At 44.4% G+C, this 25,298-nt stretch overlaps 1 protein-coding gene across 4 annotated transcripts in view; it reads left to right on the top strand.

Annotated features, from left to right (window-relative positions):
* The window catches only part of EVA1A (eva-1 homolog A, regulator of programmed cell death), a 78,287-nt gene that overhangs the window by 37,751 nt on the left and 15,238 nt on the right, over positions 1-25,298 (top strand). For 2 of the 4 annotated variants that reach the window (XM_036224468.1, XM_036224467.1), the window contains 2 exons: positions 17,923-18,044; positions 23,495-23,661. In XM_036224468.1, coding sequence (XP_036080361.1) covers positions 23,616-23,661 — 46 coding nt within the window. In that variant the 5' untranslated portion in view covers positions 17,923-18,044; positions 23,495-23,615. Of the gene's footprint in view, positions 1-17,178; positions 17,694-17,922; positions 18,045-21,762; positions 23,125-23,494; positions 23,662-25,298 lie in introns of those variants that run through there. The other 2 variants (XM_036224469.1, XM_036224470.1) reach the window with 2 other exon arrangements.

Here is a 25,298-nt window from a genome sequence, read left to right as displayed (position 1 = left end):
CAGATTCGTAATGAAGCCGGTTCCTGTTTGTGTGTCTGTTTCTAGGAGAGACACCTCAACCTGTTAGGTCTTCGTCTGTGTTCCCTGTGAAATGTACCTTTGTTGTTTGACTCTATGTGAAATTCTGTTACGTGCTATAAGGAGTATTTAGTCTAGACCATACTAGAGTGGTGAAGGAATCTTGAGGTATTAGGGTGGACTTGGAATACATGTGGGGTTAGTAGCTTTGTGCTGGGTGCCAGAGACACAAACATGAAGAAGATATGGTCCTTATCATCAGGACCATGATGTGTGATAGACATGTAAACAGATCATCAGAGTAGGTTAAGTGGAATAGGAGAGATCTGAGCAGAGAACTGGGAGCTCAAAGGAACCAGATAGTCTCTGCCAAAGGAGTCAGGAGAGGCTTCCAGGGGAAGAGGATGCTTGAGCTGGGTCTTAATGGACAAGTAGGAGCTTGCTGGGTTTGGAGGAAACTGCACTTACATGATGTCTAGCAAAGAAAGGGCCTGGTAGACACGGAGGTAATGGTGTGACTGGGGGACTGGAGATGGGCTGGGGGTGGCTTTGACTTTTCAGCAGTACAGGAACCTGTTCTTGTTTATTGGAAGACAATGGAGTGGGCATTTAGAGCTCAGGTGTGCCAAGCTTTTGAATGGTGGCTCTGCCTTTTGTCTCTGCTGGCCCATTTCCTCCTGGGGCAGTGGGACCAGAGCCCTGGGGAGGGACATTATCTCCAGTAAGCAAAGAAACCACAGTCACAAAGCTTACCTAGGGGGCCGGGGACTGTTTTGTTTTCTGTTCAGAGCCCTGGCTGGTGAACTATGATGGCTCCTTCTATATCTGGGGTTTTGAACATTACCTTTAGAGCATCCAAAAGTCTGAGTGAATTATTAAGTAATTGACAAGTTTCTCAGGACTTAGAGGGAGGGCGGGAGAGAGAGAAAGAGAAAGAGACACACACACACACACACACACACACACACACACACACACACACAGCTATTGATCAGGTTTGTTTTACATAAACTCCGGCATATGACCCAGCAGATCAACTGTCAGGATGGACACATTTCCTGGGAATCAAGTTTACATTTGCAGTCCTTCTCTTTGAGCCCAAAACCTTTGCACAGAGTTTGCCACAGGTGATAGCTACCTATGCTCATTGATTGGTCAATTGGTAAAGGTGCTTCTACAAGTTGTCCCTAGACTTCACTCATTTATTCACCACTTAATGATCCCTTGATATATAGGAGGCATTTAGTGGGTGACAAATAAATGAATGAATGTTCTAGTATGAAAGTCACATTTGGAACCTCAAGGTGATTATGGCATGAAAGGGGAGACAGACAAGAAAACAGACCAATGACAGAGAAGACACGGGTGCAGAGGAAGACCCAATCCAGCAGAAGTCAGGAATGGAGGCAGAGGGGAGGGTGGTCTCCTCCAAATATCCTCCCTCCAGAGAACGTTGTCCCATGTACTTTTCCTCTTGGCCGATTACAATAGTGGCACCTGGGGTGGGTGCCAGGCCTCATGTTAAGGGCTCTATATACCTGTACTGAACTGATCCCCACAGCCACCCTCTGAGGTTGCTATCAGAGGAGGAAACAGGGTCCCACACACAGCTAAAAGGTTGACCTGGGATCAGATCCAGGCCACCAGGCTCCAAGTCTTTCACCACTGCCCCAGACAGTCTCAAGATGGTCATATTATCATCAGATAGGATGCTTTTAGAAAATCTAGTTTTCAGAAAGAAAAGTACAGATGTGTGGGCTGCTGTGGTCAGGGGCGGGGGGGTGGGGATGGCCGTTTCCTCCCTGTTTTACCCCTTCTCCTTGCCCCTCCCGGAGGCCCTGCCCTGGGTGGTTAGAAGCACTCTGCTCTGGGGTTCAGCACCTCTCTCTTCCTCCTCTCGCCCCCACTTTGATCAACCAGGCAGCTTGTACTTTGTCCTCCATGGTGAGAGGAGGCGGAAATGCCACTCAGCAGAGAAGTCACCATAAACTTGCGAGGAAAAGAAGGCTTTTTAGAAAACACCTGCTGTAATTTAAGCCTCTCCCCTTTGCCCTGTGCCCTCCTGCCTGTGTCACTCAGGCGGGCAGTCGCTGCAGGGAACAAATTTCAGGGGATCTTGTTTCTGCACAGGGACTCTGATCAAAAGGGCTGCCTAAAGCTGTCTTCCCCTGGGCACAGACACTAACACGGCTGGCTTGTCCTTTCACTCGCTCATCTTGTTAGGATAAGACAGGCCGCGGCCACCCGTGGCAGGGGGTGGGGAGGGCTTCTTACTGCAAGATGTATGCATTGCTTTTCTGAAGCTCCTGACCTATGTGCCACATGGCTGAGCAACCTCTGTCAGAGGCTCTCTCTTTTGCTGCTGTGAAATGTGACAGTAAGCCTGTGGGTGGGCAGGAAGAGTGCTCAATAGTGTGTCAGTACTGCCACTTACCTGCTGTGAGGACTTGGTCTCTTCATTTCTCAGCGGGTCAGTTCCATGGGCAGGGATGGGTGGCCTGGAAATCCTCCTGTTAGAACCTGTGGCATGTCAAAGCAGCAGGGTGCACTGTGAGGACCTTGTGAAAATATGGAAAACAATGACTTGGACATGTACAGTCTGGAAAGACACACATGAAAGTGGAGTGTCCCTGTGGGTGGGCTTGTGTGCTCACAGAGATGGCTTGGTGGCCTTATGAGTCTACTCAGCTCAGACTGTCATTGTTTACTGACACCCGTGTGTGCCAAGCGCAGTTTTAGGCCCTGGAGATACAAAGATGAACAAGATACTCTTCCCGCCCTAGAACCTCAGCAATCTAGTGTGGAGACAGGAGGATCAGAGATATTAATGAAGCATTTTGCTGCCCATCTCTCTTATTGTGAAGTGAGTTTTCTGAAAGCAGGGCATATGTCTTTCTGATTTCCAAATCACTCTGGCCTACTGGGAACTCTGGCACAAAGTCAGTACTTGATCAATGAATGTTGCACTGTTTTGAAATTCTGTGCTAGAGACAATCACAGAGTGCCGTGGGCATGCAGATGAAGGACACCTAACTAAACTCAGCTTGGACAGCAGGTGGGTTCAAGAGGACATATCTAGGAGGCTGAGCTGAAGGCATCACACTGATGAGAGCAGGGCATCCTAGGTAGAGGGACTGGCGAGAAGTACAGCCAGTAGGCAAGTAGGCAAGCATGGTATTCTCCCAGAAAAGAAAGCACTGAGCTATCATTGGAAAGAAGGGAGGCAGGATCCACAAATGGATGAAGTGACCACATCAGTTATAGGCTTGCTGAAGAATTTGGGCTTTATTCTGCAGGCACTGGGGGGCTGCTATAGAATTTCACATAGAGAGCCTAGGTCAGAATTTCATTGTAAAAATAGACACCTCTAGCAAAAGAGTAGATTTTGGAAAAGAATAAAACAGGTGGCAAGAAGACCCGTTAGGATGCCATTGCAGTTTATAGGGTGTGGAAACTCAGGGTCTGGAGTCAGACAGACCTCAGTCTACATCCCAGCCACGCCATGTCTTTATGTAACTTAGGCTTGTAGTTTGATGTCTCTGACCCTCTGTCTTCACATCTGAAAATAGGGACTCTGCTTCTTCCATGATGGATGGTATGGACGGTGGTCAGGATTATGTACGATGAAGTATGTGAAGTGTCTACTAAAGTGATTGATCCATAATTGGCATGTGATAATAGTGGCCAGTATTATTTTTAATGTGGTTACTTTTTATCATCCAGGTGAGAAATAATGAGATTCTATCTAAGACACTGGTAATAGGGGTGGAGAATTGGGCACAGAGTCAAGAAATACTTTGGCAATAAAGTCGTCACGATTTGGTGACTGATCTAGCGGGGGAGTGAGGAAGGTCGGGAGTCTAGGATGACTGGGATTTTGGCCTGGACAACCAAAAGGAAGGATAGTAAGGCTATTCATTAGGAGAGGTAATAGAGAAGGAGGAGCATTTACAGGAAAAGGTGATGAGCTCAGTTTCAGACACCCTGAATCCGAAGCATCTCAGGGATGGCTAGGGAGCATGACTAGTGGGCAAATGGTTTTGTAGGTTTGACATTCTGAAGAAAAGTCTTAAAGGAGATTCACGTGTACACTTCTAACCAGAGATCATGATGTCATGATGTGACTCAGTTGCTCAAGGAGAGTCTGCAGCATGGGAAGAGTAATTATAATGGTTAATGCTAATTGTGTATGTACTGTGTGCTCTAAATGCTATATGTGTATATCAAGAACCATTGCCAAGAAAGACTGTTATTATACCTATTTTACCAATGAACAAACTGAAGCACAGGGATGGTAAGTGACTTTTCAGGATCATACAGATATGAGACCTAGGATTTTAGCCCAGGCGGCCAGGATCCAGGGCCAGTCAGGATCAACATCTGTGCCAGACTCTGCCGCTGGGAACGGGGGACCTAAGATACAACACTGGCCTCTGAGGGAGGGGAAAGAGAGGACCTGGTGAAGGCAACAGGGGAAGGGACCCGGCAGAGAGGTGGAAGGAAATGGGAGACGGGAATGTGGGAGAAGAGAGTTTCTAGGAGGGTGGAATCAATAGCATCAATCCACTAAACATAGAAATAAAATATCCATGGATTTGAGATTTAGGAAACTACTGGTTACTTAGCGAAGTGAGTTTAAAAGATGAGGCAGGTCGAGGAACAAATGTGGGGCGAGGAAGTAGAAACATCAAGCACAGGCAATTTTTTACAGAAACTCGGCTATGAAAGTAACAAGAGAGAAGATGGTAACTCTAGGTATTAGGTAGAGAAAAAGTGTTTTGGAGATGGAAAAGGCCTGTTAATATACATATGGAGAGGGACAGGGCCAGAAGAGACCCCATGACGTGGCCACAAACGTACCATGCATACTGGGAGAAGTATTTCTGTGTTTGCTTTTCTCTTCCATGCAGATCTGAAATTTCTCCCCATGTCTGGACAGCTTCCAGGTGTAGAAATTATTATGAAGTCTCTGATGGTTGTTTTGGATCCTCATCTTTTATTAGACGGAATAGAGAAAATTTATTTCACAACACCCAATCATGAATTATCACATGTTAAATCTAGACCATATCAGATTCATGTACAATATGCCTTCCTCTGAATTTGTCTATAATGTATTCTCTGCGAAGGCACAGTGTAATAGAAATTGGTATCTGGTCTGTAGATACCAGGGTGGTGAGGGTGATGGGTGGCACGAAGCCTTGAGAGGAGAGAAGGGGACACAGAGCATAGTTTAGGGGAGTTGTGGAGAAGGGACACTGGCGTTGAACTGAACATGAGACACCTGATCCTCTGAGCAGAGAGAAAGTTCAGTCTGTAGAAGGAGACAGAATTGCTCGGATCTTACGGAAATGGGAGATACATTATAAGGAGTTTTGCTGGGTGACAACCTATGCTTAGAATGACCTTAGATAATTTGACTCCTGCCATTTAAGTTCTTAATAATGGAAAAGACTGATATTTCCTTATGAATGCTTTGCCACCGTGCTTAAAGGACACAGGTCCAACAGGCTCTGAAAAGATTTATTTATCTAGAGCCAAAGTTGATCTCTGTGTTTTAATACATAAGATTCTTTTGTTGTTCTGAGGTAGATACCTTAGAGGGTTAATGCTTGACTTAAGAAAACAGAAACTCAGCTTTGCCTTGGTTCATGGTGTTGACATCCCTGAGGCTCAGGGCTAGAATTAGGATTTGGCTCCCAACTTTATAAATTTCTCCTTGGTTGAAAGAGCCTCTTTGCTCTTCTTGGAAACATCTCATGAAATGCACACACAGAAGGCCTTTATGAATGGGGCTCTCCCAAAGAGACACTGTCCAGAAAGGTCACACAGGAAATGCCTTGGGATGTATATTTTTGTATAAATTACACACACACATACACATATATAATATATGTATATGTTAATATTCTCCACACGAAGCAGCAACTCAGCAGAATTATTTGCTTCATCTTGAGCTTTGGGTATCAGGAAAAGTCAACAGTACGTCTCTTAAGGATTACATTTCAAACTTGAAGTTTCTTTTGGAACTGGACACTGTGAGGCAAGGGAGGCTCATTCCTACTAAGTCCCTCCCCACCCCATCTTGCCAAGATCTCTTAACTGGCTGTGAGGAAGACTCGGAGCACCCTTTGGCTGGGTGCAGGTATGATGGACATACAGAACACTCTCCTTAGGAACAGAGGGTTGAAGCTGCAGGAATCTTGCCCATCTTTCCTTAGTAGGCAGGAGGCAGAGGATATCCTTCTCCAGATGGCACAGCCCAGATATTGCATGGTTCGGTGCAAATGTGGACTCAATTATATAATCCTATGTGTGGCTTTATTCCACTTCCGCAGAGTATGAATTTGCTCTATGTAAATGTTCCATATTGATTCCAAGAATGAGTGAATAGGGCTGGATGCATGCCGCGAAGTTCTCAGTGCTCTTTATGCCCATCCAATCTTTTGGACCATGGGGCTGCCAGAGGCCCTGAGTGGCAGTATCCAGTAAAAGCTTTGATACTTAGATTCTTTCATTTTTATCTAATTAATTCATTTTTTTTTATTCACCCAATTATTTGTTCATTCGACAAATTGAACAACTACTACGTGGCCAGTTCCAGGCCAGCTGACGGTAATGTGGTAGTGAATTAAACAGGCTTAGTTCCTGCTTTGTTGGAGCTCACAGTTGTTAGGTAAAGATTTTAAATAAAAAGATTTTGAATAAAAACACGAAGAAATACATGATTACAAATTATGGTAGGTGCTGTGCTGGATACTCCAGAGGGGAACAAGAGAGGACAGGCTAGAGTGAGGGATCTGATGAGGACGATAGATACATAGACCTGTTTCTACTGTATATGACATGCCACTTATTGGCGGGACATCACTGCTAAGGAAGGAGTGCCTGACTCTTGGACAGGGCTAGGGGGCAGTTATGGAAGTCTTCATAAATGAAGGGATATTTAAGAAGAAACTTGAAGAATAGCTAGAAGTTTTTTTATTTCTTTGTAGGAAGAAGTGGTATTCTACTTGAAGGGAGGACTCTCATTCAGCGAGGATGATGTTTAGGCTGCACGTAGTGGGAGTAATGAGAGATGAGCCAGGAAAGATAGGCAAGGGCCAAGGAGCACAGCTTACACTTTATCTTAGAGAAAACTCACTGGAGAGAGGGATGAGCTACCATGGAGAGCATTCTAGAACAAGTTACCAAGGGTCCAGCAAATTTTTTTCTGTAAAGGACCACCTGGTAAGTATTTTAAGTTTGAAGGCTGCATCACAACTACTCATTTCTGCCCCTGTAATGCGAAAGTAGCTGAGGACAGTGTGTAAATGAATGTGTGGCTCTCTTCCAACAAAACTTGATATACAAAACGTAGGCAGCGGGCTGGATTTGCCTGTGAGCTATAGTTTACCAAGCCCTACTTAAGAATGATCATTTGGGTGGCTCAGTGGAGGATGGATTGGAGGATGGGAAGAATGGAGGTGGGGAAGCCAGTTAGGAGCTGATGCTTTAATTCAGGGGAACTAAGGAAGTGACCATGGGGAAAAAATGGTTTGTGGCATGCTCCAAGGTAAAAATGACAGGACTACATGACCAATTTGATGGGGAGATGCCCAGTTATTTCTTTAATAGTCAGCAAACTGATTCTTCCAGTGAAGAAAAAAAATTGTGGGAGTTCTAGGTGTGTGACTCAGAACCATGTGCACATCTCGGGAGGTCACCTGCTGATCACAAGACACCATGCTGGGTGCATTACATAGATTACCTCAGTGGTAAGCATAATTCTTAAGAATTCTTAAGAATATCAAGTTGTATTTCCTATTTTCCAAACTGAAGTTTAGAAATGGTCAGTCATTTGCCCAAAGTCACATAGCTGAGTAAATAGAAAGACTGAACTCAGGCATGGTGTTAAAGCCTGTGCCATTTCTAACATGTAGTCTCTTCTCTCCTCCTCGCCTGTGCAGGTCCCTCCTCTCCTATCTCTTTGTCCAGTTAAGACCCATCTAACCTTTTAAGGTTCTCGATGAGTCTCTGGTATATCAAGGACTGGACCTGTGTTTTAGCTACAAAAATTGTTAGGTGTGAGATTATTCTGTGTTTGACAGAGGACATCCATCAAAACGCAGACTTGGACTTGGAGTTCTAAACTGACAATTTTGTTCATGTTACAATATGGAGAAGACAACGTGGTATTGGGCTCTGGATTAGGGAATCCCTGAATTTAAGTGCCTAGATTAGAACATTGTTTTACTCACTGACGAACATAGATACCCAAGAGATGTTTGCCAAATTGAGGTGATAGTATCAGATAAAGGAAAACTTGTAGGTTTAAACCCTGGAGATCAAAGTTATCTGAAAAGACAAATCTGACCAGTGTGGTCAAGGAAATCAATGCAGTCACCATTCTCTATTAAGTTGTCTAGTAATGCCACTGATCACTAATTTAGTGTCTGTTCAAGTTCAAATAAAGACTGCCTCCGTGCTGAATATTTTAAACCAGACTTTAGAGACATCGAAATGTCCAAGAACAACTGAATTATAACATGGATACAGCAGTCCTCTTAGCGAGATCAGGATTGGGTCACATGGTAAACAGAATGGCACAGAGACTCCCGTAATAGATGTGAATCAACTGCATGACCCACGTCTTGGACCGAAGATGGACACACGACAAAGCGGGGCCCTCGCAGCACAGAGGAGGGGACGCCCGTTGAAGAGAAAAATATCAGTGTCCGCCGCAGTCGTTGATCTGTTTTGCCTACTGGCCTGTATTAGTTTCCTAGAGCTGCCGTAACAAACCGGATGGCTTAGAACAACGGAAACTTATTGTCTCACGGTTCTGGAGATCAGAAAAAGTGTTAGCAGGGCCGTGCTCCCTCTCAAGGCGCCAGGGAAGAATCTGTTTCATGTTTCTGCTCTGGCTCTGGTGGCCTTGGGCATTATGTCTTCTCCCTAGGTCTCTTCACATTGTCTCCGCTCCCTGTGGGTCCATGTCTGATGTCCCGCTTTTAATAAAGACACACAGTCATGTTGGATGAGGGCCCACACTAATGACCTCATCTTAACTTGGAAAAATCTGCTAAGACCCTATTTCCAAATAAGGTCACATTCTGAGGTCCTGAGGAGTAGGACTTCAGCGCATCTTTTTTGAGGGTCATAATTCAACCCATAACATGTCCCTGTCCCAAGAAGAAGTCAGACTGCTTCCTCAGACTGAGGTGACTAAGTGGGACTCAGCCTAGCTCCTACTCCAAGATATCTTTATCTGTGGTCATTTTTCTGTTCACTTCCTCTATACGCTGCTTGGGAAATGGGGATTCTGTCTCTATTTACTCATAGTTATTATATTTCAGATGGTTTCCTGTCCTAACTCCTCAGCCTTTGCGCTAGCCAGCGTTCTCTAGGCCACACTCACTGCACCTGTGCCCCCAGCCTCTCCTTTCCCTACTTTGCACTTTGCTCATTCATTTTTTAGTTCATATAACAGTAAATGTTGAATTCCTATTGCATTCCAGACAATACACTAAGCTATGAGGATGAAAAAGGTGAAAAAGACATGTTCTGCTCTCTGGGAGTTCTCGTGGGAGGCCACACAAGCAAACAGTGTGAAACGATTGAAAAGGGGAGTGAATGTGCAGGTTCTTACCATGCTGTCCCCGGCACAGCATCCCCCTTGGCTCCTAGAGCTGACAGGAGAGAGTCCGAGCTCCATAGCAATGTGCATCAGGCCCCTTCAGCAGATTTATCTCTTGTCATTCCTTCCCTTTTGCTTTGTACTGCACCCATGTTTGATCCACTTGCTGTATCCCAGCTATGCAGTTTTCTCTCAAATCTTGTCTTTCTACACAAACGCCCCCTCTGTTGGAATGTGCTCCCCCTCCACCAGCCTCAGCTCTTATCCACTTGATTAAGTCCTATTTCTTAACTTTGAGACTCATCTCTAGAGCTGCCTCTTGTAGAACGTTGACTCTGCTCCCCCATCCTAATCTTCTCTTAGTTCCCTGTGATCCCCTTTGGGAACAATACTGCCCTCCCCTCTCCAGAAAGAGACACTGATCAAGGCTTGTTTATCTTCATAACTTTAGTACCTAGTATCATACCTATATTAACAGATGCTTAATTAATAAATGAGTGAATGAATGAATGAATGAATGAATCCTAATCTTTCTTTGCTTCTGCTCTCCAGGGTGTACTTTTTTGTTCAACTCTTATGTATGGTCTCCCCTTTTTCTCAAAAATAAGTCCAAAGACCTCACTGCTCATGACATTCTTTCTGTTATGCTGACACCTCAGCCCTGCTGGCTGTAATGGTCGTCGTCTCTTGGTGTGACCTGCTTCACACAAAGCAAGGCCTGCCCACCTACCTGCAGGAAGGTGGTCCTCATAGGAAAAGCAAAACTTCTACTCCAGATTTTCTTGTTTTTCCATTTCCAAAGTGTTCCCCTTCCCGATTCCAGGAGCAAGGACACACTATTTCTGCTGTATTAATTAATTCAACGAGCATTTGTTTAAACCCTAAGTTTATACCTGGGGCTGTATGCAATGCATACTAACTCATACCTAGTTTATTCCTTTATAACCCAAAAGATCTGTTTCTTAATCCCTTCCTGCTTCATTCACTGGGTTTCTCCCATGTATTGAACAAAATGGTGACTTTCAGTTTTTTTTTCTTTACCATTAAAACTCTTCAAATGAAATCTTATGTGGAATATCAATGAGTAAAGACAGAAGAAAGTACTATTTTGTTGTATATATCCTTATTTTCTTTGATAATTCTCATTTATAATATATAGTTAATGAAAACGAGACTGTTATAATGAATATGAAAACTTGACATTGAGGATTTGGGATGGCAGTTGCAGCTCACGGCACCCTCACCCTGCACACATCCGTGTATCTCGTGTCGGCCGGACAGCCCTGAGAACGTCGGGACAGTGAGACACTGCAAGCGATTGCACTCTGAGCCAGGATGCCTTGCAGATTCAGGTTTTCCCAACTAAAATAATCCAGAATCTTAAAAAAATATATAGGTAAATTTGAGTCTGATGTTGGTTCACTACTGCCGTGTGACAACTGTTTGCACTCCTTAATTATAGAGGAATGGACAAACAGGTTCTTTAACCAAGTTATAGCTTTGACAGAAAATATTTCCCCAAAATATATTGGGCCATTATGAGATGTCAATTATGTTATTAAACTGTTTTCAGAAACTTTAGTGCCTGTTTCTCTCTAGCATTCACTTACAACCTTTAACACAGCAAAAAAAAAAAAAAAAAATTAATTTGGCACGTTGAAGTTGAAACTTCCATTGTCATTTTTATCACTGATGCTTTATTGACTGTAGGAGGAATAGTTACAGCATGGCTCTGCATTGCCGACTCGGGCTTGTCTGGCTTTTCAAAAGCCTGCCAGGTGCTCTAAGAATAAAACAAGTGTGAGAGCTGCCAGTAATTCCTTACCATGGTGCCACATGTCATGTGGCCACTTATTACTGTACAGTTTATTATATCTTTTTGCGAGCATGGGTATCCCCGAGCCTTGCCTGGCATTTAGTCAAGCGTGGCACACATGAGCCAGAGTGGCGCTACTGTGCCTGCTCATACGATTTCACAGCATGAGAAGACTTGCATGGATCTGAATTGTTAAAAGACACTTTTGGAACTACAGTCTTCCTAAGTAATGACATATACCTATATGTGTTCAAACATATTCATGGTGTCAGCAACAGAACCTTTATTCTGAAGTGGGTACAGAACCTTTATTCTTGAACCTGTAGCTCTCAGGGTCTGTGATTGTTCATGTTTAGCATATCACACACTTAAGTGTATCTGTTTACAGCTAAAGTACATTTTTAAAATGTGATTTAAACCAAACAGTTGTGGACCCCTTGAAACAAATTGGTTGAACTCCATTGCGTTGGAGTAAGGTGTAAGGCAGTTGAGATTTCAACTGCAGAGCTGGCTTGAGAGGGCCTCTCTGTTAGAATCAGAAGAATATCTGTCTGGCCCAGGGCTCTTTATATCCCAGGCATGAAACTGAGTTGCATAAGCATGGAGCAGGTCCTGTGTGGCTGAGAGCCTAGCAGCCCCTGGTGAGGAGATATCGGGAAGGTCTCAGGGAGAAGCTGCCCACCTCCCCGGGGATCCACACAGTTCCCACAAAGGAAGACTGGTATCCCACTCCCTAGAATTTCCCTTTCTTCTAGCTCCATGAGGGATGGCCCTGGGCTTCCAGACTCCCTATAGTCAGGGTTTTTGACTCACCTTTCTGACTTTCTCAGGGTCTCTGTGTTTATGCTCTGACTTTAATAATTATACTGGACTTAGAAGTCAGCTTGGGACTCATTAGCCAAAACAACAAAGCATTAGGTGACAAGGAATGCTTCTTGTTCCTATTCGCACGTTTCTCGATTAGGTATTATTTCTATGATTGGGCATTTACAGATGCCTCAGATATGCTGGACTTGGGAGGCCCCACTGGTGGTAGACTGAATCCTTTGCCTAAATACTAGTTACGAATAAAGTGGCAAGCGGGTCACCTTTATAATGGCCTGGATTAAAGATCCACAAGTCTGCCAGCATGTTCTACCCTACTTGGAATTCGAGAGGGAAAGCCACACAGGATTTGGTCAGAATTATTCAAGCACATGTTGATGTGGCTGACCAATAGGACTGAAATTCTTTTCATGCCCAGTGTGGTACGAAGTTTGTGATTCTGTCTGACCACTTCCTGCCAATCTCCATGACGATTTCTTCCTTCCCCGTCTGACATTGGTTTCCTCCAGGGTCTAGCCATGAGCCTCTTCCTTTATATTTGGTGTTCTTTGTCAGGGTTGCCTCATCTATCTTCATACTTCAGCTGATGATTCTGAATGCTTATAATTATCACTCCAGGATCTCAGTAGGACTATAATATTGTTTCCAAAGTTATTCCCCCAAATTCTTTGCATTTCTTACAAGCTGGCCAAACTCAGTGTTCTTGGGTCTGCCTATACCTCCTCTATGAAAGAGAATCTGATGTAAGGCCTTTCTTCTCAAAGAGCTTATGGCCTAATACAAATGTATAAAAAGCCCATACTTTTACCATCTGCAAAAGATTATGGAAGTCCAAAAAAGGGAGCAATTATGTATTCAGGGGAAGATCAGAGAACATTCTGGCAGGATGGGATGTGCCATGGATCTTGAAGGATAGATAGGACCCAGAAATACAATCGTGTAAAGAAATTCATTCAGCAGAGCAAAACCCAGAGGTAGTACCAGGTGGGAAGTGTATGGAGAAGAGGGCAATTCCATTTGCCTGGACATTAGGCTGTGTTGGAAAGATTGGGAAGAACTCATGAAGAGCCTTGATTTATAGGCTCACATTTGAATTTTACTCTGTAGGTGACAATTTTAGAACAAAGGAGTGACATTATTTCCTATCGTTCCATCTGGCACCAGTATATGATACTGGGGTAGAGGGAGAAAATGTTGGAACTCCTGAGTTAGGCAAGTGGTAGTGAGGATGGAGAGTTAAAATGGACATAAGAATAGAATTTTCAGAGCAAGAGAGAGGAAAGGTTCATGATGACCCCCAAGTTTGAGTCGGAGTTTGGAAGGCTCAGAAATTAAGAGGAAGCAGATTGGTGGGGAGAATGAATTTAGGACATTTTGGGCTGGAGAGATCTCTGGGAAATCCAGGTGGAGGCTTCCATTCCCCCCTCATCCAACTTCAGTGTTCTGGACTCCCCTTTGAGGTCAGGATGGTCTGGGTTCCTGCCCTACTCTTCATAGCAAAGACCAGATCTGGCTATTGCCCAGGCTTATCTGACTTGGAGCAGTAAACCCTTGCGACCTGACCCTTTGGGCATAGATATAAGGGCATCGTCTTGATGGACCAGCTGAAGGCTGGTCATGAGAACCTCGCTGCCTATCTCCAGCCATGCGCTCTGCCTCAGAGGATCAACTTTTGCTTATCTTCTTTCTAAATCCCTATCCCCTTTCTGATGTTCTCACTCATAGAGACCTTCCTGGGACAGAAACCCCTGCCCCCAGGCTGGTGCCAGGGCCCCAATCCCCATCCATGGACAGAACCCAAAGGCTGAAAGCGAGTCTTTAAAGATAACTTCCTGGTTTTTCTGTCTGTTTCACTTATCTAGGGGACACTTTGTGGCTTCTGGTCATTGACCATTTTTAAGACTCATGGGATTGGCACAACTCTTTCCTGCAAGACCCAATCTCTAGTGCCTGTATCATCCTCAGGAATGGGCCCTGGCCTTGTTCTTACACCCAGGTGCTATTTCAAGCCCAGGTGCTACTTCAAGTTCAAGTGCTGCCACCTCAACAGTAACTCCCAGGAAATGTGACGTGTCCAGCAGGTACACAGCGCACACTGCACCTTGCACTCACCTATGACCTTTGATGAAAGCATCTTGCGTCCTGCCTCCCAGGTTTTGAGCACTCCTTTGGCTTCTCATCCCTCTGTCTGTCCCTACCATGGTGGTTCTTCCACGACTGGACGCCTGACCTTCACACCATACCGGAGGGCTTTGAACCGCTAGTGCTGATGTTTCTTGCCTTGGTGGTTTCTGCCGCTAGTTGCGCTTTGGTTCTGACAGTACCATCATCCAACTCCATGGGAGCTTCCTTTGTGTTACGGTTTGAGATCACGAAAATAAACTGAAACTGGGGAAAGAGCTGGGAATATCCAGAGCCTCTGTGATTTAGTCAAACATCTTCAATTACTTTCTTCTCATTCTGAAGACTCCACATAATTAAAACCATTCCTGGCCAACACTAAATAAATTTTGCACATGCTGCTTGAATTACTGTGCAGTCTTACCCCAGTGCGGCTTTTTTAGAGATTAATATTTCATTGAAACTATTCCTCTGGGTAGGCTGAAGCCAGCAGCTGTGGAAACTCAACATTTGCTTTATACAGTGAAACTTTAGGACAAGGCTGCTTTTCACATTTCTCAGATATGCTGCTCACTTGGAAAAAATAACCATTCCTGGCAGAGTCCATGTGGCATGAGCCAAATATCCCAGCTTGTGTTTCTGTATATTGAGATATAAAGTAATGAGAAAATGTGGTTCAAAATGGCCATCGTAAAACTGGTGCAAAAAAGTTATAATTACCGTTTATTGAGCACCACTATGTGCTGGGCATCTTACATGTTCTGCATCCTCACAGACACCCCTTGAGTGGGTCTCTTTGCCTCTGATCTCTGCTCTGCCCTGGATAGCAGAGGCTGACCTGGAGGCCACCTGTCTCAGGCTCCAGGGTGCTCTGACTTCCTGCTAGGTTTGGCCAAGGGAGGCACCAGTGGGAGGCTGAGAATAGAGGAAAGGAGGAAGCCAGAGTATATCCTCCCGCTCGCTCTTCATCAAGCATTTTCTCCAGTAGCGACTGCACCTCCATAGTTCCATAACCCACTGTTTGAGTCCTCCACGGTGCCAGATTCTTCCTGGTGACCCTGGCTCCTGGGTGGCACTGCTCCTCCTTCTATCCCAGTGACCCTCGTTCTCTGCTAACACTACTTCCTCCCTTTGTTCCTTCAGCTCCCTGCTGCACGTTCTTGCTAATCTCTGGAATACCTCATGGTCTCATCCCGTTCGACCTAACTCCAGCTAATTTCATTTTTTAAAAGTCATACCAATTCAAAATATTTATTTATTTATTTTAATTTTTATATTTTTACTTTTTTCAATTATAGTTGACATACGATATTACATGAGTTTCAGGTGTACAACACAATGATTAGACATTTATATAACTTTTGAAGTGATCAACCCGATAAATCCAGAACACATCTGACACCATACGTAGTTATTACCATGCTACCGACTATATTCCCCAAGCTATACACTGCATCCCCATGACTATTTTGTAGCCACCAATTTGTACCTCTTAATACTCTCTCCCTCCAGTTATCCTCCAACTCCCAATCGGACAGCCATCAAAATGCTCTTTGTATCTTTGAGCTTGTTTCTGTTGTTTGTTTGTTTATCCTGTTCTCTAGATTCCACATATCAATTTGAGATATTTAAACTCTTGACTTCGTTGTTTCTTGCAGCAGCCTTCAAATCTCAGCTCCTCTATCACCTTCAACCTGTATTTCTATCTTTATCACTATAACCAATCCCCTGCATTATAATTCTTCTGATGCAAACACTTGAAGCAGTGTCTGTTTACTTAGGTGGATTGAGGTAGGAACCATAAGCCTCATTTCAATGGGGAGGCAACAGAGTCAGAGAGTTAGCTAACTCAACCAGTCTTAAGATAGGAAATAGTGGAGCTCAGGTTTAAGCTTAGCCCTCATCAATCTTGAAGCTTCTGCTCTTTCCCATACCTGAGCCTATGTTCTGTTGTTTGGTGTCTCACAAACAAAGTCTAATTTCTCCTGTATAATCTCTTCCTATTCCGCAAAAAGAAAAATCATCTCCTCTAAGATTTTCCTAGATGAAACATCCTCTTCCTTTAACTGTTCCTTTTGAAGGATAGAAGATTCTGGTTGGAGAGTAGAATTTCCAAGTGTGAGTCACTCATCCAATTGTCACTCAGTGTCAGCTCTGTGTGCTTACTGTGGGAGACTCTGGGGACGATGAGAAAAGTGAAGACATGGTGTCTGTCCTTAAGGAGTTCACAGCCCAGATTTCAGAGTCAGCTCTTTGCAGATACCAACAAGGTCAGGGGTCTGTCCCTGGAAATGGTTTGCTGCAGTGGCTTGGAGGGGAAGGTTGCAGGGATCAGAAGCAAAGGAAGCCCTGCAGCTGGCAGGCCGGCATGCAGGATGTGTCATCCACAGGTGTTTGCCAGTCATGCAGAGAAAATTGGATTTCTCTCTGCTCAGTCGTTTCTTTGGGGCCACGTGTATCCTCTTCCCATCCCCTGATGTGGGAGCTATTTTCAGTTGTGGCCTTTGCATCTCAGATTCTGTGCGACCACTCTGAGGTCAGTCCTTAGGGTAATTTTCATTAGCGTAGAGTGGAGGGTGAAGGCATCTCAAAAAGCTGCTTCCACGCTTTGGCACATGAGTCTCTAAAGAACTATAGATCCTGTGCTTCAAGTTTCCTTTCCTTTCTTGCCCTTAATTTCTTTACCAGAAAAACGGAGATAGGAAGGTCTACGAATCCTTTGTGAGGCAAAGGCAGCTGGGATGGGATAAGTATCTATAGAGACGTAAATAAACCAGCGGCAGTCGGATGCTGCAAGAGTCAGCAGGAAGCGGTGATAACACATGAATGAGTGTGTCTGCATGGAGCAGGGGGACTCCTCAGGGCTCTGTGAGCTCTGTGACTGATTTCGTTCTTTCTACACACTTCTAAATGAAGCTGGCCAATAAAGGAGTTGTGTGGGATCCAGACCTTTCAGAAGCCCCACTGGCTTCCCTAGTTGGGTGAGCAGAGGCCTTGAGACTTCTGGATGAAAGGGAAGGCTGCGGGAATCCACATGTCAGCATTTCCATGTTTTTGGTGCCCACACAGAATTCTTGAGACTTCACTCCACAGCCCATCTGAACACTACTCTCTGGGAACTGAATCCCTTCCTTTCCTGTTCTAGAGAGGCTGGCCTGAAACCTTCACTGACTAGGGGCCACATGGACACATCTCACTCTAGCCATTTTATGGATTTTGGCCAAGAAGAGGGAAGAGGAAATATGCATCTTTGATTTATATTCCTAGTTTTCCTTTCTGCTATGATGTTGGAAGGTCAGTTTCTCTAGCTGTCTGGTTCAAATTCCAGATCAAACTCTGGCAGTGGGCTATACCCTCTCAGGGGATGGTATTCTATCTCCTCAGGGGTCCATACAAACATCACCACAAATATCACTGAGGCTGGTCTGCTCAGCAGTTCATGCACCAAGTCTAATGCATGATGTGATCTCCTAGGTATGCAATACTCTCTGATGATTTTTGTCCCATTTCTCTTTTTTTTCAGAGCCTAAGAAGCCAACTGGGACCACCCAAGTTTCAGAACTTGTATTGCTGATACCAGCATCACTGGGGATGAATTGTTCTTACCAGAGACTCCTCTGTTCCTGACAGCACACCTCTCCCTAGGTAGCTAAGGAGATAATGAGTTTTTTTTTTTTTTTTTTTTTTACCACTCTCTGCACACTGTGCAATGAGATAGTCCCCTGCATGAGGGTTTACACACCAGAGATGCTTACTGCTGCTACTGTAATATAAGACAAGATGTATCATCATCAGGCACATTTCATTTTGTACAGTCAGTGATTACACTAGGTATAAATGGGTTTCAGAGAAGATAAATCTGTAGCACTGGAAATGAGGCTACCTCTAAAATGAAAGCCAGTGAAAAATAGTATATAATGCATGCAATTAGCCATTTAGTCTAAGAGGCGGTGTTCATAAAACAGGTTGTCATCTTGACCAAGAGACCAGCATGGGTTCAGGAAGACAAAATTCTGCAATGTAAGTCATGAAAAGAAGCTACCTCTTTTCAATTGTGTTGCAGTTTTTCAGCAATTAGGTGAAGGAAATTTGGGTCATGGATGAAAGAAAGCTGTCAGAGAGTAAGATTTATAAGAATTTGTAGGTTCTGTCCAAAGAGACTGTGCTGGCCCTAGAGTGTTCTGTAGACATGATTTTTCCCTGGAATAGTGTAGGGTTAATCCAACCGGTTATCCCTGGAAGAAAGCCCTGGTGTTGAAAATATGTAGCTCCTTAGTCCCATTTTGTACTCACCAAGACAATCCCTGGGGTCAAGAAGAGGACCTGACCTGGATATCATGCCAGGTGGCTCTCCAGTTATGGATCGATGAACTGGTATTGGTTGATGATGTGCTCTCCTGAGGACTTGGTTAATGTGAGCTATTTTCCCAGAGCCCATTCACTTCTGTTCACTGGGATCACTGAGTTGCTGGCCTAGGCCTTGGACTTGTGGCGTCCTGTTCAAGACTGCAGGGAGCTTCCAAGCAGCCCCTCTCACTGACACCTTTCCAATTATATCGGTGATGTACGTGAGGTTCATAAACACTGAAAACCATTTAGACTGGTCAATGAAGTAATGATATTTGTTCTGGAACAGAGTTTCTCAGCTACAATACATTAATAGTTTGGGCTAGATAGTTTTATTATTGTGGGAGGCTGTTGTGCATTGTAGGATGTTTAGAAGAATCCTTGCCCCCTACTCACTAGATGCCATGTCAACCCCCACTGCAACCTTGATAGCCAAAAATGTCTCCAGACATTGTCAAGTGTTCCCTGGGGGGCAAACTGTCCAAAGTTGAGAATTACTGTATTAAGAGGTAGCCAGTGATAAGGAGCTTCCTTAGGGAATAGAGCACGAAATTGCACTTGGGGGTGAATGTGTGGTTCAGGCCTCTTACATTTATATTGGCAGGTGTATTAGGGTTCTCCAGAGAAACAGACCAGGAGAATAAAGATTATATACATATAAAGCCAGTGGTGTAATTTGGTCTGAGTCTCAGGGCCCAGGGACCAGAGGAGCTGATGGTGTAAAGCTCAATCTGAGGTCCAGAGAAGATGAGATGAGATGTGATGGGGCATCTCAGTTCAAACATTGAGGCAGGAAAAAAGGGGCAAGTTCCTCCTTCCTCCACCTTTTCTTCTCTTCAGACCTTCAGTAGGTTGGAGGACACCCACCCACATTGGGGAGGGCAATCTACTTTTGCAGGTCCATTGATTCAAATCATAATTTCTTCTGGAAATACCCTCACAGACACGCCCCAAAATAATGTGTAATCTGGATGCCCCATGGCCAATAAAGTTAACTCATGAAATTAACCATCACAGTAGGATATGCAGAAATATTTTAATTAGAGTGCAAACGGCCAGCAGAAAGTGTCCGCAGCTCCCTGGAGCTGTTCCATCGCTATTAAGGGGAGAGCTTGGGGAGGAGGATTGGGGAATAGTGTTTGGCTCTGGGGTTCATCACGCTCCTAACTTCTGCACACCTTGTCTCATTGGCTGTTGTCCTGAACAGAATCTCTTTTGCCGAGTCATGATCTCAGTCTCAGTGTCCTCACTAAGATGCTGTTACCACTTAGAGAACTGACTGTGCAACAGGGCCGGTGAGGACTTGCTTTCCTACCCTGGATCAGGTGTATAAAGGAGGCACTAAGTGTTATAGCATCTTAGTGCTCAGACTGAAGGGGATCACAGAAGTCAGGTAGAGCACTTAGCAAACTCTACTGAGCGTCATGTAAAATGAGATTTTGATTCCGAAGGTCTTAGGTGGTACCTAAGATTATACAGATTTAACAAACTCCCAGGTGATGGCAGTGCTGCTGGTCCTTGAACCATGCTTTGATTAATAAGAACTAGGCTAGAGGTCTGCAAACCATGAGCCAAACTAAGTCCATCACCTATTTAAACAATAACAAAGTTTAATTGGAACACAGCCACACTCGTTCATTTACATGTCGTCCGTGGTGGCTTTTGTACCACGATAGCAAAGATGAGTAGTGGAGACAGAGACTATACAGCCCTCCAAGCTTGAAATGTTTACTCTCTGGCCCATACGGAGAGATGTCCTGACCCCTGCTCTAGGCTGGCTCGTGCCACGTGTACCGGAGGGGCTTTCTGTTTGCTCTTTAGGGTGGAGTATGCAGAGGTTGTCTTTCCTCAGCCTTGGCCTGCCTTCTTTGTCCCTCTTCCTCTTTCCTCTGACTCTTGCAGCCCTCTCCATTGTCATCCGGGGCATGAGGTGACTTGCAGGAAGAATTTCTGTGCCACAGTGCAGCTTCCATCTTTCATGTGATCCCCTCATAGTCCTGAGGGAGCACTCTCTTGGAGCGCTTGGCACCCCTCTTGGAGCCAGTCAGCCCTGGGATCCTTTTAGTGTTCAAGATGGCTCACCCTCAGACCTGCTCGGAAAGAGGCTCTGAGACTTATGCACACAAAGCTCATGCCTAATTGCTCTTTTTGGTTTTAAGCCAGCCAGCTAGCCACCATTTACTTAGGACCTCCTTCATCAGAAACCACATTAGGTACTTGAGTAACAAGGATTTGTAAAATGCCTCTTCAGTCTAGGAGACAAACATGTAAACCAATAATTCCGATTACAATACCATAGTGCATATTAGAAGAATATTTGGATACTTTGATACCCAAAGAAAAGAGTCAGGAGGATTTGGAACTTCACTGCAGTGGGGTTTTTTTTTTCAATCATGGATTTTTATTAAATTTTACACAAACGCATTTTTGTACCTATCGATGTGATATTTTTTCCTTTAACCTTAAATGTGATAGATTATAATTACTAATTGTTTAAATAAGTGAGATAACATCTTTTACTAAAATTATTGTTATAATTATTAATTTTTTAAATTGTGGTAAAATACATACAACAAAATTTACCATCTTAACCATTTCAGTGGTGTTAAGTACATTTACATTGTTGTACAGCCATCACCACCATCATCTCCAGAATACTTTTCATCTTGCAAAACTGAAACTTTGTACTCTGTATCCATTAAGCAATAACTCCTCAATTCCCTCCCCTTCTCCTAACCACTGACAACCACCACTGTACTTTCTATCTCTATGAATTTGACTATTCTAGGTACTTCATGTAAGTAGAATCATATAGTATTTGTTCTTTTGTGATTGTTTTATTTCATTTAGCATAATGTTCTCAAGGTTCATCCATGTTGTAGTATGTGTCAGAAATTTTTTTTTAAGGCTGTGAGTAATAATGCATTGAATGTACATACCACATTTTTTTATTCATTCCTGTGGATGGACACTTTGATTGATTCTACCTTTAGGCTGCTAGGAATGATGCTCCATAATAACAATTGGTGTACAAATAGTCATTCGACTTTCTGTTTTCAGTTCTTTTGGATAGAAACCTTAAAGTGCAGGTGTAGAGTTGGGTAGGAGATTGATTAAGTAGGGGTCAGATATTCTACAAGTGCATGTGTGTTGTATTAAGAAGTTTAATAGGGATTATTTGAAGGATTGGGCTATAGAGTAAAGTGATCAGATTTATACTTTATAAAGATGCCCTTGTTGGTGCTAAATTAAACAGGAATAGGTGTTGGCAGAACCAGGTAGGAGACTGTTGCAAAATTCCCAGAAATAAAATGATATTTGCTTCATGGTAGAATAGTGGGGATAGATAGGAGGGAATGGATCTGAAATAGTCTCGTCCCTCTAAATACTCAGACATTTTCCAGTGGCTTCACTCTCTGCTTGGGTCCTGCAGTCCTCAGACCTGATTTAAAGTTTCCGGACTCAGGGCGGTGGTTCCAAGTATTCACCCGTATAATCTAATTGTCACTTTTTAGGAACTCAGATGGTTGTTGAAGGGAGCTCTGTGTTCTTGCTCAGAGTAGCCAAGTGTAGTAGCCAGTCCCTTCTCAGAACCCCCAAGCTCCCACTCCTCATCCTATCACTCTCAGGGTCTCTGGCTGCTCTAAAGACCTTGTGGTGATTTCTCTCTTACCTTCATGTTGGCCTGTCTTTCCTTGTTTTGGTCTTCCTTGAGCCCATGGGAGTCCACCAGAGTGAGAGATGCCTTTTCTGTTGTGACCCATGCCATCCACCCGTGCAGTCACAGCTCTCCAAGCCCTCTAAATGTGGCCCTTGTTACTGACGTCTGTGATGTGCCTGAGAACCCATTTCTTCTACAGAGACTGGAGCCTTCTGCTTCTCTAGCTTCCCCCTTCCAGACATCCCTCCACACCCTGTGACTCAGTTCCCTACCCTTAGCTCAGAACAGCATTGAATAGGCATCATCAAAATCTTTGCCACATCTACCCTCTTCTATCCTCAGGAGCTCTCTGAGGGCTTCGTTGAGTGAACTGAGTAATTATAATGCCACAACTGGGGAGTTAATGTGCTCCAGCCAGAGGCTGAGCTCCCTGGACACTGAGATCCCAAGTCTGTGGTCTGTACCCTGGTGGGCAATCTGTGGCAATGCATGTGTGTTAGGTTAGCCCATCACATCACAGATGAAGTCATGAGCTGTGGGCAGGAAGCAGGCTTGAGCTCCCACGTTCTTGTGGACATTTGAGAATAGGAGCCACTTTGGCAGGTCTGGAGTAGCCAGCTCAGATTCATTGCCAAAGACACACATTGGGTGACCTGTGGGATGAGGCAAGCTGATCAAAGTACATAGGTGCTGTCAGTGCAGAGGAAGCAGAGCCAGGTAAGAGCAGGCTGGGCTTGGGGTTACAGTGCAGTAATTAAAGTGATGATGGCCTGTGCTTGAAAGGTGAACAAGGAGAATGCAATAAAAAGTATCAGGAAAGGTGAGGGAGAAGTGCTAACATGCAAAGTTGGGACGCCATGGAGCAGAGAGAGGAGAAAGGCCAGGAAAATCAGAGATATAAACAGGTGCTTCTTCCTTGAAAGCCAAAAAGCTTGCTAGAGCAACAAAGACAAGACCCCAGATCCCTAGATGGGAAGGCTGGCTGGCACTTGGGAGATTGGCTCTTTGTTTTGAGCTCAGGCTACCTGGAATGCAGCCTCAGGAAAGCAGAATGTGTTCTCATCACTCACTTTGTGTTCCCAAACAGAAGAGAAGAGAGGGAGGGGCCACATTGATCCGGCTGAAGCATCTCCAGAAGGCTCCTGTGGATGCCACGTGGAAGCCACCCTTCTGCCGCAGCTCAGAGCCGGTGATCACAGCGCGGGGACATGGCTTTACTCAGCAACATCCTAGCGGCCTATTCCTTTGTCTCAGGTAGTTGTCTGGTCTGTTCTGGGCTGGGCCAGGGCTGAAGCCTGGGGCTGAGGCCAGGGCACATGCAGAAGAGAAATGCTATGCAATCATAGCAGAGCATCTCTGCCCTGCTGAGTTTTGAGATGAAAGATCCTCTGGTTTGATAGTTAAGTGTGGCATTCTTTAATTTGGCAAGTGGGGCTAGGGGTTTTAAGAGCTTTATCTTGCTGAATATGTTTTGTTTCCTTTTGGGCTTAAGTCAGTGAATGAAGTAGCCTGGGACTATTGTCTATTTCTGTCGTTATGCATTTAACTCTGATGTGAAAGGCCAGAGTGGGGTATCCTCAGCCTGGCTATTTCTATGCAGTGGTTCTCAACCCCACCCAGGTTTTGTGGTGGGGAGGTGGGGGGTGGGAGGGAGGGCTGTGTTTGGGGGGCTGTGTGAGGTGTTTGAGAACCTCCTGGAAGGCATGGAGAGAGTGAGTATGTGAGTCTGGAAGAGTCTGATATTTGCCCCTTCCTTGGTTCAAAGTTGTACTCGTTTAAGAAAATGGCTGACTTTTCCCTTAAGATCATTTATTGAGATGCTCTTCATATAAGAGGAGCCATTTAAAAATACATGAAAATACACCTCAACCAAGCTGATTTTTTAAAAAAATACATGAAAATGCTCACTGATTTGATGACCAGAGTGATTTTATGCTGCTTGAATGTTTTTAATTTTTTGATCATTTGTTTTTACTTCTCTTTGTTTCACCCGATGTGTCTGGATGTTATAAAAAAAAGGAAGGGATTAAAGTTTTGATTAGGTTTCCTCTCACAAAGACTGGTTTTGCTTTCTAGTTCTTGAGCCAGGATTGATATGTGCTGACCTAAGAGTTCAGATGCAAAACCTGACATTTCTATTTATAATGGAAAATCTGAGCCAGAGTTGAAAATAAAGGAAGCTCATGGCTTCTGTTTGTGAGACAATCTTGGATGACACACAACCTGATTTTAGAAAGGAGGACTTCTCAGGTCATACCTGGCTGGCTCCTTTGTGTTTGGCAAGATGCAACATGTAGTCTGCACATGCTCCAAATCCAGGCTTCTCCCTCCTCAGTTCAACAAAGCCCAGGTCCTCAGTCAGCTCCTCACCTTCCTAAAAAGCCCAGTGCCTGGGATCTCCTTCACTGGACACTCACGCATCTCAGCTTTACTCTTTCTTTGAGGCTGTTCTTGGAAGAAAGGACATTGGAGCTAGAAAAGAGATGTTTGAAACTCTGGTTCATGTTTTCACAAGGAATTGGATGATGATCCCCTCAACTCTATAGGGAAGTCACCCCCAAAATGAATTGGGAGTGCCAGGGAGGGCCTGGAGTTTCCAGAGCCTCAGAGGACACTTGTAAATCAGCTGTTGCAAGAAAATATCTCTGGTGAGCGCAAACAGGGTACTGGACTTTGGAACTCCACTCAGCACGGAAGGTACCTGGCAGTTTTCCATTTTGGCCAGCATGACCCTGGGTTGTGACCACTGAGTGTGGTAACTCATCAAATGGTCTGGTGTTTACTGTGTGTTTTGTGATGTCGTTAAGGCCGAAAGGGTGCACGGCCCTGTGTTTCTCTCCCTTCCAACTTTTCTCCTTCCCACTCCACACTCTGGAATTAAATATTGCTTA

This window comes from Rousettus aegyptiacus, unplaced genomic scaffold, assembly GCF_014176215.1.
Source record: "Rousettus aegyptiacus isolate mRouAeg1 unplaced genomic scaffold, mRouAeg1.p scaffold_m13_p_7, whole genome shotgun sequence".
Classification (NCBI taxonomy): Eukaryota; Metazoa; Chordata; class Mammalia; order Chiroptera; family Pteropodidae; genus Rousettus; species Rousettus aegyptiacus.
The sequence above is the reverse complement of the archived record's forward strand: the minus strand, read 5'-3'. Positions and strand labels throughout refer to the sequence as shown.